Source organism: Mustelus asterias, chromosome 19 (genome assembly GCF_964213995.1).
Source record: "Mustelus asterias chromosome 19, sMusAst1.hap1.1, whole genome shotgun sequence".
NCBI classification, from domain to species: Eukaryota; Metazoa; Chordata; class Chondrichthyes; order Carcharhiniformes; family Triakidae; genus Mustelus; species Mustelus asterias.
The window spans coordinates 19,927,926-19,941,306 of NC_135819.1; the positions used below are offsets into that span (position 1 = coordinate 19,927,926).

The window sequence follows — 13,381 nt, forward strand, 5'->3', positions numbered from 1 at the left end:
GTTAGTGGCCACGCCCACTGCTCTGGAGGACTCACCTGATTGGATGTCCAGATCACATGGGCGCAGCCAGTGGGAGGAGTCTGAGTTTCCCTCCAGGGTTGGTGCTGAATGGTCTGCACATTGCCAGCAGTGTGAGACCTGCACACTCTGCTTCCCCACTGATCAAACCTGACCACTGAACCCGGTCAAAGCTCCCAAACTCTACCCAACTCCACACGGGGACTGGCACCAGTGCCAGATTTAGGCATAAGCTAAACAAGCTACAGCTTAGGGCCTCACAATCCGCAGGGGCTTCACGATATTTCAGAAGGTTTTTACAATGAAGAGAACATTTAAGAGCGGAAACCAGAAAAAAAAAGAAAGCAGCAGTTTGAAGAGCAACTCAAAAAATTACCAAAATTACCAAAATCTGTGAGAGATCAAGCCAGCCAAATGATAAATCTGTAATCAGTAAATGCATTCATTTGAAAATAATTTGTATTTTTCACTTTAAATACCTTGCTATTAAATAATTAAAAGGCATAATTATGTTTTCAATTTTTTTGTGGCGACCCAAGGTCCTGTTTTAGAAATCATAGAAACCCTACAGTACAGAAAGAGGCCATTCGGCCCATCGAGTCAGCACCGACCACAATCCCACCCAGGCCCTACCCCCATATCCTACCCAAGCCTGCGCCAATCATGATGTCTGCCTGAACTAAAACCGTATGTACTTATAGAGTCCGTATCCTTCCATTCCCATCCTATTCATGTATTAGTCTAGTTGCCCCTTAAATGCCGCTATCGTACCTGCTCCCACCGCCTCCCCGGGCAGCGCGTTCCAGACATTCACCACCCGCTGTGTAAAAAACCTGCCTCGCACATCTCCTCTAAACTTTTCCCCACGCATCTTAAACCTATGTCCCCGAGTACTTGACTTTTCTACCCTAGGAAAGAGCATCTGACTATCCACTCTGTCCATGCCACTCATAATCTTGTAAACCTCTATCAGGTCACCCCTCAACCTCCGTCGTTCCAGTGAGAACAAACCGAGTTTATCCAACCTCTCCTCATAGCTAATACCCTCCAGACCAGGCAACATCCTGGTAAACCTCTTCTGTACCCTCTCCAAAGCATCCACATCCTTCTGGTAGTGTGGCGACCAGAATTGTACACAATATTCTAAATGAGGCCTAAGGTTCTGTACAGCTGCAGCACGACCCGCCAATTTTTAAACTCAATGCCCCGGCCGATGAAGGCAAGTATGCCGTATGCCTTCTTAACTACCTTATCCACCTGCGTTGCCACTTTCAGTGATCAGTGGACATGTACGCCCAGATCCCTCTGCCTGTCAATACTACTAAGGATTCAACCTTAAATCCTAGAACTTCCTCCCTGGAATGACTCAGGAAGCCTGACTGGAAAGAAACATACTTTATTATAGAAAGCAAAGTAAAACCACGACACGCCATGATCTAACTGAATGTCTCGAGGGGCTGAATGGCCTCATGTGCCTCTATTGCTGAAATTCATTGCTAACTGAATATCAGGGGAGGGGCAGGATGAGTCCCTCTTTCGACAGTCAGCAGTGTAATTCTAAACAGACTCCTCATCAATATATTCCCAATTTCGGTGCAGTCTTTCTCCAAGGCTGCCAGCAGAGGGTGCTACTTTGCCTCAGTGCCTTTACTGTTCAATGTGGCCTGATGGGTAAAGCTGGGAATCGCCTCCAGCAGCAGACAGACTATTGCCTCTCCCTCAAAAGTGCAAGCGGAATGTCTGCTGCACTCACTCAGTCTGGCTAAAAGAGAATTGTGGCAACTGCTGCCAGTCCTGAGCCAACGTGGAAATGGGCAGATTACAGGAACGGGAAGACCAATTTAACTCATTAGTATTTGGCATATTCTCCCGCCCACTCACTCAATCCTTCCTCACTCTGTCCCTCAATCCCTGCCACTTATTCAGTCCCTCCATCCCACTCACTCACTCTGTCCCTCAATCCCTGCCACTCACTCAGTCCCTCCATCCCACTCACTCACTCTATCCCTCAATCCCTGCCACTCACTCAGTCCCTCCATCCCACTCACCCAATAAATCCCTCAATCCCTGCCACTCACTCAGTCCCTCCATCCCACTCACTCAATCAATCCCTCAATCCCTGCCACTCACTCAGTCCCTCCATCCCACTCACTCACTCAATCCCTCAATCCCTGCCACTCACTCAGTCCCTCCATCCCACTCACTCAATCAATCCCTCAATCCCTGCCACTCACTCAGTCCCTCCATCCCACTCACTCACTCAATCCCTCAATCCCTGCCACTCACTCAGTCCCTCCATCCCACTCACTCAATCAATCCCTCAATCTCTGCCACTCACTCAGTCCCTCCATCCCACTCACCCACTCTATCCCTCAATCCCTGCCATTCACTCAGTCCCTCAAGATAAATCAGCTAGATAGTCAACATCTCTTCCCAAAGGTAGGGGAGTCTAAAACCATAGGTTTAAGGTGAGACGGGAGAGATACAAAAGTGTCCAGAGGGGCAATTTTTTCACACAGAGAATGGTGAGTGTCTGGAACGAGCTGCCAGAGGTAGTAGTAGAGGCGGGTACAATTTTGTCTTTTAAAAAGCGTTTGGACAGTTACATGGATAAGATGGGTATAGACGGATATGGGCCAAAAGCGGGCAATTGGGACTAGTTTAGGGGTTAAAAAAAAGGACAGCATAGACAAGTTGGGCCAAAGGGCCTGTTTCCATGCTGTAAACCTCTGTGACTCTATGACTCTAAACCCACCCACTCACTCTACCCCCCCATCCTATTTACTCACTCAATCTCTCAATCTCACACGACCCCTCAATCCCACCTTGTCACAAAATCCTCAGCCGGGCATATGCCTAACAGCACTGTGGGTGTACCTACACCACATGGACTGCAGCAGGTCAAGATGGCTGCACCCTACCCCCTTCTCAAAGGGAACTAGGAATGGGCAATAATTGCTGGCCCAGCTAGGGACATCCATGCCCGGGGAATGAATAAATCCCTCAAGGCCACCTATTCACCATGTCCCTCTGTCCACCTACCCAACCTCTCTCTATAACCTTCAAACACATGCTTCGACCACACTCTATCGGAAAGGTTTTCCCCTGACGGCTCTCCTCATTCTCAACGATTATTTTAAAATGATGTTATTCAGTCCTTGACCAAAGCTGATCTTCTCCTAAACCCTCTCTCAAAATCCTTTCTAAGTTTCAAACTCTTGGTTAAATTTCCTCTGGGCCTTTCGCCCCCCACCCCCCCCCCCCCATTCCTTCATCCCAGTATCTCAAGATTCCCCTTGCTGCTGCCCCATCACCAGCATCATCTGGTTAACCTACACTCGAGGGAGAATGATACAGAGTTACAATATGAAAACAGACCCTTTAGTCCAGTGGGGGGGCAACTGCAGTCCAGGGGCCACTTGCGGCCCATCTGGGTTCTGAGTGCGGGCCCCACGAGACATTTGTGGACCATTGTCTACCCGCAGGGTTAGCCACATTCCACTGATTTCCACCCGTGCAGTTTTTTTTCCGACCAGTCTGACTGAAGCGATCCGCACTCAAAGCGAGGGCGAGTGAAGTGAGGTGGGTGCTGATTGCTCACATTGACTGTGAGAGCCGTGTGCTCCCTCTGTGTCCAAAGCGTCAACAATTCTTTTGCTTTTACCATTCGAAGTAGATGACAGTTCTGTTAATATATGAATGATGAAGCGTTTTCTATGACTCATTATGAAATATTCCACGTGTATTAAATGTATTCAATCTTATTCATGGGGTCAGGGTTAGCGAACAAGCCCCATTTCAATCTCGTGACCCACTGAGGTGAAGAAGGGGTCACTCACACAGTCCCCTCACTGGCTGTAATAATTCCTATTGAGCTGACCAGTGAACAGGAGATGAATGGGTACACTAGCCTAGGTTGCCTGTCACTGATTTTGCCTCACCAGTGTGTGCAGGGGTCTTTATGCTTCACAGGAACTATATTTTCACTCTGTTCCTGCATCTCTCCTTCAACCACCAATCCAACCCTCTGTCACTGCTAATGGTCTGAGAATATTTACTTATTTATTTATTAGTGTCACAAGTAGGCTTACACTAACACTGAGGTGGAGATGCCGGCGTTGGACTGGGGTGGGCACAGTAAGAAGTCCCACAACACCAGGTTAAAGTCCAACAGGTTTATTTGGTATCACGAGCTTTTGGAGCGCTGCTCCTTCATCAGGTGAGTGCAGTATTGTTTCTTGAGTGCTACACAGACAGAGCATACCATTCACAGAGAAGGAAAGGAGAGAGTGCAGAATGTAATGTTACAGTCACAGCTAGGGTGTAGAGAAAGATCAACTTAGTGCGAGTTAGGTCCGTTCAAAAATCTGACAGCAGCAGGGAAGAAGCTGTTCTTGAGTCGGTTGGTACGTGACCTCAGACTTTTGTATCTTTTTCCCAACAGAAGAAGGTGGAAGAGAGAATGTCCGGGGTACGTGGGGTCCTTGATTATGCTGGCAGCTTTTCCGAGGCAGCGGGAAGTGTAGACAGAGTCGATGGACGGGAGGCTGGTTTGCATGATGGATCACTAGCAACAGCAGAATTGTACTAAACCACAATTTGTAACCTCATGGCCCAGCATATCCCCCACTCTACCATTATCACCAAGCCAGGGAATCAATCCTTGCTCAATGGAGAGTGTAGGACGGCATGCCAGGAGCAGCACCAGGCATACCTAACAATGAGGTGTCAACCTGGTGAAACCACAACACAGGACTACTGACAGTATGCGATAGACGGAGCTAAGATATTCCACAACCAATGGATCAGATCTAAGCTCTGCATGCCTGCCACACCCAGTCATTATGGTGGCAGACAATTAAATAACTGGAAGAGGAGGAGGCTCCACTAATATACTCATTCCCAAAGACAGAGTGTTCAGCACATCAGCGCAAAAGATAAGGCTGAAATATTCGCAACAAACCTCAGCCAGAAGTGCCGAGTGGATGATCCATCTCGGCCTCCTCCATTGGTCCCCAGCGTCACAGATGCCAGTCTCCAGCCAATTCGATTCACTCCACCTGATAGCCAGAGGTGACTGAAGGCAGTGGATACTGCAAAGGCAATGGTCCTGACAATAATCTGGTAAAAGTCCAGAAAACCTGTGCCCCTGATCTTGCTGCACCTGTAGCCAAGCTGTTCCAAGACAGTTACAACATTGGCATCTACCCAACAATGTGGAAAATTGCCCAGGAATGTGCTGTACACAAGAAACTGGACAAATCCAACCAGACAGCCGCAAACGAGATGTGGAGATGGTGGACTTTGTCACGGCTAACTGGGAGGATTCTGTAAAATTTTAACATGGAATTTAAAATGTTAAAAATTAAAACCAGGGTCAAAAAAATGCATTTAGCATTATCATCATGGGGCGGCACGGTGGCACAGTGGTTAGCACTGCTGCCTCACAGCGCCAGGGACCCGGGTTCGATTCCTGGTTCGGGTCACTGTCTGTGTGGAGTTTGCACGTTCTCCCCGTGTCTGCATGGGTTTCCTCCGGGTGCTCCAGTTTCCTCTCACAGTCTGAAAGACGTCCTGGTTAGGTGCATTGGCCATGTTAAATTCCCCCTCAGTGTACCCAAACAGGCGCCAGAGTGTGGCGACTCGGAATTTTCACAGTAACTTCATTGCAGTGTAAATGTAAGCCCACTTGTGACACTAATAAATCAACTTTAAACTTTAAGCGCTGCTGCCTCACAGCACCAGGAACCCGTGTTCAATTCCGGCCTCAGGTCACTGTCTGTGTGGAATCTGCATTTTCTCCTGCGTCTGCGTGGGTTTCCTCCGGGTGCTCTGGTTTCCTCCCACAGTCTGTAAGAAGTGTTGGTGCAGGGATATTGGCCATGTTAAATTCCCCCTCAGTGTACCCTAACAGGCACCGGAGTGTGGCGACTCGGAATTTTCACAGTAACTTCATTGCAGTGTAAATGTAAGCCCACTTGTGACACTAATAAATCAACTTCAAACTTTAAGCACTGCTGCCTCACAGCACTCCAGGAACCCGTGTTCAATTCTGGTCTCAGGTCACTGTCTGTGTGGAATCTGCATTTTCTCCTGCGTCTGCGTGGGTTTCCTCCGGGTGCTCCGGTTTCCTCCCTCAGTCCAAAGATGTGCAGGTTTGGTTGATTAGTCATGCTAAACTGACCCTTGATGTACAAAGATTAGGGGAATTAGCAGGGTAAATATGTGGGGTTATGGGTACAGGGCCTGGGAAAGATGCTCTGTCAGAGAGTCAGTGCAGAGTCAATAGGACAAATGGCCTCCTTCACACTTTAGGGATTCTATTTTGAGAAAGAGCAAGGGGAGTTCTCCCCTGTATCCTCGCCAATATTTATCCCTCAAATGACATCATAAAACAGATGACCTGCTCCTGGTCACCTAGCTGAATGTGGGAGGTGGCTGTACCTAAATTAGCCATGATGTGGAGATGCCGGCGTTGGACTGGGGTAAACACAGTAAGAAGTCTCACAACACCAGGTTAAAGTCCAACAGGTTTATTTGGCAGCAAATTAGTTGCCAGTGACGACACTTCACAACGGCATTTCATTGGCTGTAAAGCACTTTCAGGTGTCCGCAGTGGTCGTGAAAAGCGCTATCTAAATGCAAGTCTTCCCTTCTCACCTGCCCAGGGGCACTGAACCCCCATTGCAGACTTGCAAGACCCCTTTAACACACGTACTCTCACCAACTTTTACAGATGCACCATAGAAAGCATTCTTTCTGGTTGTATCACAGCTTGGTCTGGGCTCCTGCTCTGCCCAAGACCACAAGGAACTACAAAGGGTCATGGATGTAGCCCAATCCTTCATGCAAACCAGCTCCCATCCATTGACTCTGTCTACACTTCCCGCTGCCTCGGGAAAAGCAGCCAGTACAATTAAGGACCCCACGCACCCCGGACATTCTCTCTTCCACCTTCTTCCGTCGGGAAAAAGAGACAAAAGTCTGAGGTCACGTACCAACCGACTCAAGAACAGCTTCTTCCCTGCTGCTGTCAGACTTTTGAATGGACCTACCTTGCATTAAGTTGATCTTTCTCTACACCCTAGCTATGACTGTAACACTACATTCTGCACTCTCTCCTTTCCTTCTCTATGAACGGTATGCTTTGTCTGCACAGCGTGCAAGAAACAATACTTTTCACTGTATGTTAATACATGTGACAATAATAAATCAAATCAAACCAAATCAAAATCTAAGTACTGAGGTCTTTCCCCCAGCAAGAGCCACCAAGGTGCTTCAGTGAGGACAGGGTCGGTCAGGGAGGTACTGCAGCCGTACAGCAGAGGGCAGCCCGTGCTTCCAGCAGCATTTTTGCGTCGGCTCAGTATCAAAGAGGGAGGCTTTCCCTTTAACCCTCCTGGAAGGGGCCAGTTGCACAGAATGTGGGATTGCTGCTGTCTCAGGTGTGCGGGGCATGCTGCCACTCACCTTTCCCGAAGTAATTCCCAGTGATTCAGACCCTCCAGGAATGCAGCAGTGAGAGAGAGAGCCCTGTGCTAAAACCAGAGCTTTGATGAGGTGCATGCAAAATGTTCCAGGCGAATGAAACCTTTTTTTAAAATTCCACAAATTTGGAGCTGCTGTTCTGCTGAAGAAAGATCGAAGGGACAAGGAGCAACTGTGTCAAAGTTTGGAAGCTTTCGGCAGTGGACCCCGACACTCAAGGCAAAATCAAAACTGTTTACGAGTGTGGAATGGTTGAGGTTGTGAGTGTGAAGCTGGTTAGTTTCTAAGACCTCTCTCTGCAGGACCAGCAGGGACAGCTGAAGGACTGGCCGCTGGAAAAGGGGAGGGAGCTGCTCTTGACTTTGGTTCTGAGTAGGTGATCAATGGGACTGGCAGTTGTGATCAGGAGGTCCCAGGATTGAGGGTCTCCTGTTTCTGGATCTGCTCCTTAGCCAGCCCCACCCCCTCTCCCTCCACCCCGCCCACCTTGCTGATGTGACCCTGGTTCTGTCTCCGGGAGCTGGAAGAGCCATGGATGGGAGAGTGATGAAAGACAGCAGGGACAATCAGACGGTCCCAGGCATTTGGGGTCAGTCTCACGCCCCGGCGACCCAGCAGCTCACAGTGATGGTCAGAGATTTTGCGGATTCGCTGGGACAGTTCAAGGATGCCCTTCACATGGCAGGTAGGTGCTGGAGGTCGGAACACGCGAGCTGTCACCCCCTTGAACTGTGGCAGTTTCCATCAACTTTAACACTTGAGTGAGAAACTTTTTCCGCTGTGTCCAATCCATCTGGGACAACCAGGAGCAGATCAGGGAGAGCTTCCGTCATTCCCAATCTACGTTGTGATATCAATAAATATTGATGGTTTAGTTGTGATCAACAGTCTTATACAGTGACAGACCCATCCCCACCAGTACTGTACCCCAGTGTTATACAGTGACAGACCCGTTCCCACCAGTACTGTACCCCAGTGTTATACAGTGACAGACCCGTTCCCACCAGTACTGTACCCCAGTGTTATACAGTGACAGACCCGTCCCCACCAGTACTGTACCCCAGTGTTATACAGTGACAGACCTGTCCCCACCAGTACTGTACCCAGTTTTATACAGTGACAGACCCGTCCCCACCAGTACTGTACCCCAGTGTTATACAGCGACAGACCCGTCCCCACCAGTACTGTTCCACAGTGTTAGACAGTGACAGACCCATCCCCACCAGTACTGTACCCCAGTGTTACACAGTGACAGACCCATCCCCACCAGTACTGTTCCACAGTGTTATACAGTGACAGACGCATCCCCACCAGTACTGTACCCAGTTTTATACAGTGACAGATCCGTCCCCACCAGTACTGTACCCCAGTGTTATACAGCGACAGACCCGTCCCCACCAGTACTGGACCGCAGTGTTATACAGTGACAGACCCGTCCCCACCAGTACTGTACCCAGTTTTATACAGTGACAGACCCGTCCCCACCACTACTGTACCCCAGTGTTATGTAGTGACAGACCCGTCCCCACCAGTACTGGACCGCAGTGTTATACAGTGACAGACCCGTCCCCACCAGTACTGTACCCAGTTTTATACAGTGACAGACCCGTCCCCACCACTACTGTACCCCAGTGTTATACAGCGACAGACCCGTCCCCACCAGTACTGTTCCACAGTGTTAGACAGTGACAGACCCATCCCCACCAGTACTGTACCCCAGTGTTACACAGTGACAGACCCATCCCCACCAGTACTGTTCCACAGTGTTATACAGTGACAGACGCATCCCCACCAGTACTGTACCCAGTTTTATACAGTGACAGACCCGTCCCCACCAGTACTGTACCCCAGTGTTATATAGTGACAGACCCGTCCCCACCAGTACTGGACCGCAGTGTTATACAGTGACAGACCCGTCCCCACCAGTACTGGACCGCAGTGTTATGCAGTGACAGACCCGTCCCCACCAATACTGTACCCCAGTGTTATACAGTGACAGATCCGTCCCCAGCAGTGCTGTACACCAGTGTTATACAGTGACAGACCGATCCCTACCAGTACAGTACCCCAGTGTTATACAGTGACAGACCCATCCCCACCAGTGCTGTACCCCAGTGTTATACAGTGACAGACCCAACCCCACCAGTACTGTAGCCCAGTATTATACAGTGGCAGACCTGTGCCCACCAGTACTGTACCCCAGCATCACACAGTGACAGACTCATCCACACCAGTGCTGTACCCCAGTGTTATGCAGCGACAGACCCATCCCCACCAGTACTGTACCCCAGTATTATACAGTGACAGACCAATCCCCACCAGTACTGTATCCCAGTGTTATACAGTGACAGACCCATCCCCACCAGTACTGTTCCCCAGTGTTATATAGTGACAGACCCATCCCCACCAGTACTGTACCCCAGTGTTATACAGTGACAGACCCGCCCCCACCAGTACTGTACCCCAGTGTAATATACTGATAGAACCATCCCCAGCAGTAATGTACCTCAGTGATACACAGTGACGGAGCCATTCCCACCAGTACTGTACCCCAGTGTTACACAGTGACAGACCCGTCCCCACCAGTACTGTACCCCAGTGTTCTGTACCCCAGTGTTATACAGTGACAGACCCATCCCCACCAGTACTGTATCCCAGTGTTATACAGTGACAGACCCATCCCCAGCAGTACTGTATCCCAGTGTTATACAGTGGCAAACCTGTCCCCACCAGTACTGTACCCCAGTGTTATACAGTGACAGACCCATCCCCACCAGTACTGTATCCCAGTGTTATACAGTGACAGACCCATCCCCAGCAGTACTGTACCCCAGTGTTATACAGTGACAGACCCGTCCCCACCAGTACCGTACCCCAGTGTTATACAGTGGCAAACCTGTCCCCACCAGTACTGTACTCTAGTGTTATACAGTGACAGACCCATCCCCACCAGTACTGTACCCCAGTGTTATACAGTGGCAAACCCATCCCCACCAGTACTGTACCCCAGTGTTATACAGTGACAGACCCATCCCCAGCAGTACTGTACCCCAGTGTTATACAGTGACAGACCCGTCCCCACCAGTACTGTTCCACAGTGTTATACAGTGACAGACCCATCCCCACCAGTACTGTACCCCAGTGTTATACAGTGACAGACGCGTCCCCACCAGTACTGTACCCCAGTGTTATACAGTGACAGACCCATCCCCACCAGTACTGTACCCCAGTGTTATACAGTGGCAAACCCATCCCCACCAGCACTGTACCCCAGTGTTATACAGTGACAGACCCAATCCCAGCAGTACTGTACCCCAGTGTTATACAGTGACAGACCCATCCCCAGCAGTACTGTACCCCAGTGTTATACAGTGACAGACCCGACCCCACCGGTACTCTTTGTGGGATGGAATGTCAAATGGGATTGAACTTTTCTCATTCGCACAGTTTTAAATTGATGATATAAACAAACCATCTTGAATCTCTCTAATTAGGCTGACTAAGGCCTATGAACATGGCAGTTGTGCCTACCAATTTCTTCCTGTTGAATAGACCAGGAAGACAGATCGGAATCCCCTGTCCCATGAACTGCCCAGCAATTCAACCGCAATGTGGTCACTCTTTAACATCCTTATTTTTATTCATTCATGGGATGTGGACATCGATGTCTGGGCCAGCATTTATTACCCTTCCCTCATGTCCCTCGAATTGAGGCCATTTCAGAGAAGCAGCTAAGAGTCAACCCCATTGCTGTGGCTCTGGAGTCACATGTAGGCCAGACCGGGTAAGGACGGCAGATTTCCATAGAAACCATAGAACCATAGAAACCCTACAGTGCAGAAGGAGGCCATTCGGCCCATCGAGTCTACACCGACCACAATCCCACCCAGGCCCTACCCCCACATATTTACCCGCTAATCCCACGCATCACAGGACTCTAAGGGGCAATTTTTAACCTGGCCAATCAACCTAACCCGCACATCTTTGGACTGTGGGAGGAAACCGGAGCACCCGGAGGAAACCCACGCAGACACGAGGAGAATGTGCAAACTCCACACAGACAGTGACCCGAGCCGGGAATCGAACCCAGGACCCTGGAGCTGTGAAGCAGCAGTGCTAACCACTGTGCTACCGTGCCGCCCCTAAAGGACATTCCCTAAAGGACATTTGTGAACCAGATGGGTTTTTACAACAATCGACAATGGTTTCATGGTCATCATTAGACTTTTAACTCAAATTAAAGTAAATTTATTTATTTATTAGTCACAAGTAGATTTACATTTCCTCTGAAAATCTCCTAGTCGCCTGTTCGGGGACGCTGAGGGAGGATTTAGCATGGCCAATGCACCCTAACCAGCACGTCTTTCAGACTGTGGGAGGAAACCGGAGCACCCGGAGGAAACCCACGCAGACACGGGGAGAACGTGCAAACTCCACACAGACAGTGACCCAAGCCGGGAATCGAAACCCGGGTCCCTGGCGCTGTGAGGCAGCGGTGCTAACCACTGTGCCACCGTGTCAAATTTCACCATCTGCCACGGTGGGATTCAAACCTGGATCCCCAGAACATTACCCAGATCCAGGTCACACAGCCCAAAGTCCATTCTCTATCTGCGGGCCCAGACCATCATTACTGGAGACTGTTCGACTGGGAGACACCTCACACTTGTGCACCATCCCGTCCTAACTCTCCGGGACAGTGAGCGTGAGCTGCCCAGACTGATGGGATTGGCGAATCTGATTCACTCCAAGGTGGGGAGAGGGAGCCACAGAGCCCCTTTTCAAGGGAGGGGAGTGAGTGGGAAGACAGCCCTTCTCCAAACAGCTGCCCCACTCTCCAAGCAGGAACCCAATCAAGTCAGCCTCTCCCACTGAGCTGGATTGGATCTGGTTTTAATGTGCGGTGCCCACTTGGATGGAGTTGCCCCTCCCACTGCCCCTCCCACTGCTCGATTCCCCCTCCCACTGCCCCATTCCCCCTCGCACTGCCCCATTCCCCCTCCCTCTGCCCCATCCCCCCTCCCACTGCCCCATTCCCCCTCCCACTGCCCCATTCCCCCTCCCACTGCCCCATTCCCCCTCCCACTGCCCCATTCCCCCTCTCACTGCCCTATTCCCACCTCCCACTGCCCCATTCCCCCCTCCCACTGCGCCATTCTCCCTCCCACTGCCCCGTTCCCCCTCCCACTGCCCCGTCCCTCTCCCACTGCCCCATTCCCCCTCCCACTGCCCCATTCCCCCTCCCACTGCCCCATTCCCCCTCCCACTGCCCCATTCCCCCTCTCACTGCCCTATTCCCACCTCCCACTGCCCCATTCCCCCCTCCCACTGCGCCATTCTCCCTCCCACTGCCCCGTTCCCCCTCCCACTGCCCCGTCCCTCTCCCACTGCCCCATTCCCCCTCCCACTGCCCCATTCCCCCTCTCACTTCCCCATTCCCCCCTCCCTCAGCCCCGCTCCCCCTCCTTCTGCCCCATTGTCCGCTGTGCCGCCGTGCTGAAGGTGTGTGACTTTCTCTTCCAGCCGAGATGCCGGTGGATCGGGAGCAGCTTCAGGAGAGGTTGGCCACCTTGCTGCTGGACCTGCAACTCATCACCAGCCGCTACCCCTCGCTGAATCCCAACAACTCCGTGCTGGAGGCCGCTGCCAGCGTGGCAGATATGGTGCACGGTAAGAACCCCCCTCTCTCCTGAGCTCATCAGCTTTACATGTGGGGCCGGTGTGGGAGCCACGGACCCCAATCCCTACCCTCATTGTGGGGGGGTGGCGGGGGTGGAATGTGGGGCTGGGGAGAGTGTGGGGCGGGGGGAAAACGTGGGGCGGGGGGGGAATGTGGGGTGAGGGGGATGATGGGGATGGGGTAGAGAGCGTGGGA

General features: G+C 51.0%; 1 protein-coding gene across 1 annotated transcript in view; it reads left to right on the plus strand.

The window, feature by feature from the left end:
• The first annotated feature begins 7,452 nt into the window (after nt 1-7,452).
• gmip (GEM interacting protein) overlaps nt 7,453-13,381 on the plus strand; it is a 94,003-nt gene continuing 88,074 nt past the window's right edge. The window contains exons 1-2 of the mRNA XM_078235112.1: nt 7,453-8,191; nt 13,030-13,176. Coding sequence (XP_078091238.1) covers nt 8,038-8,191; nt 13,030-13,176 — 301 coding nt within the window. The 5' untranslated portion in view covers nt 7,453-8,037. The remainder of the gene's footprint in view (nt 8,192-13,029; nt 13,177-13,381) is intronic.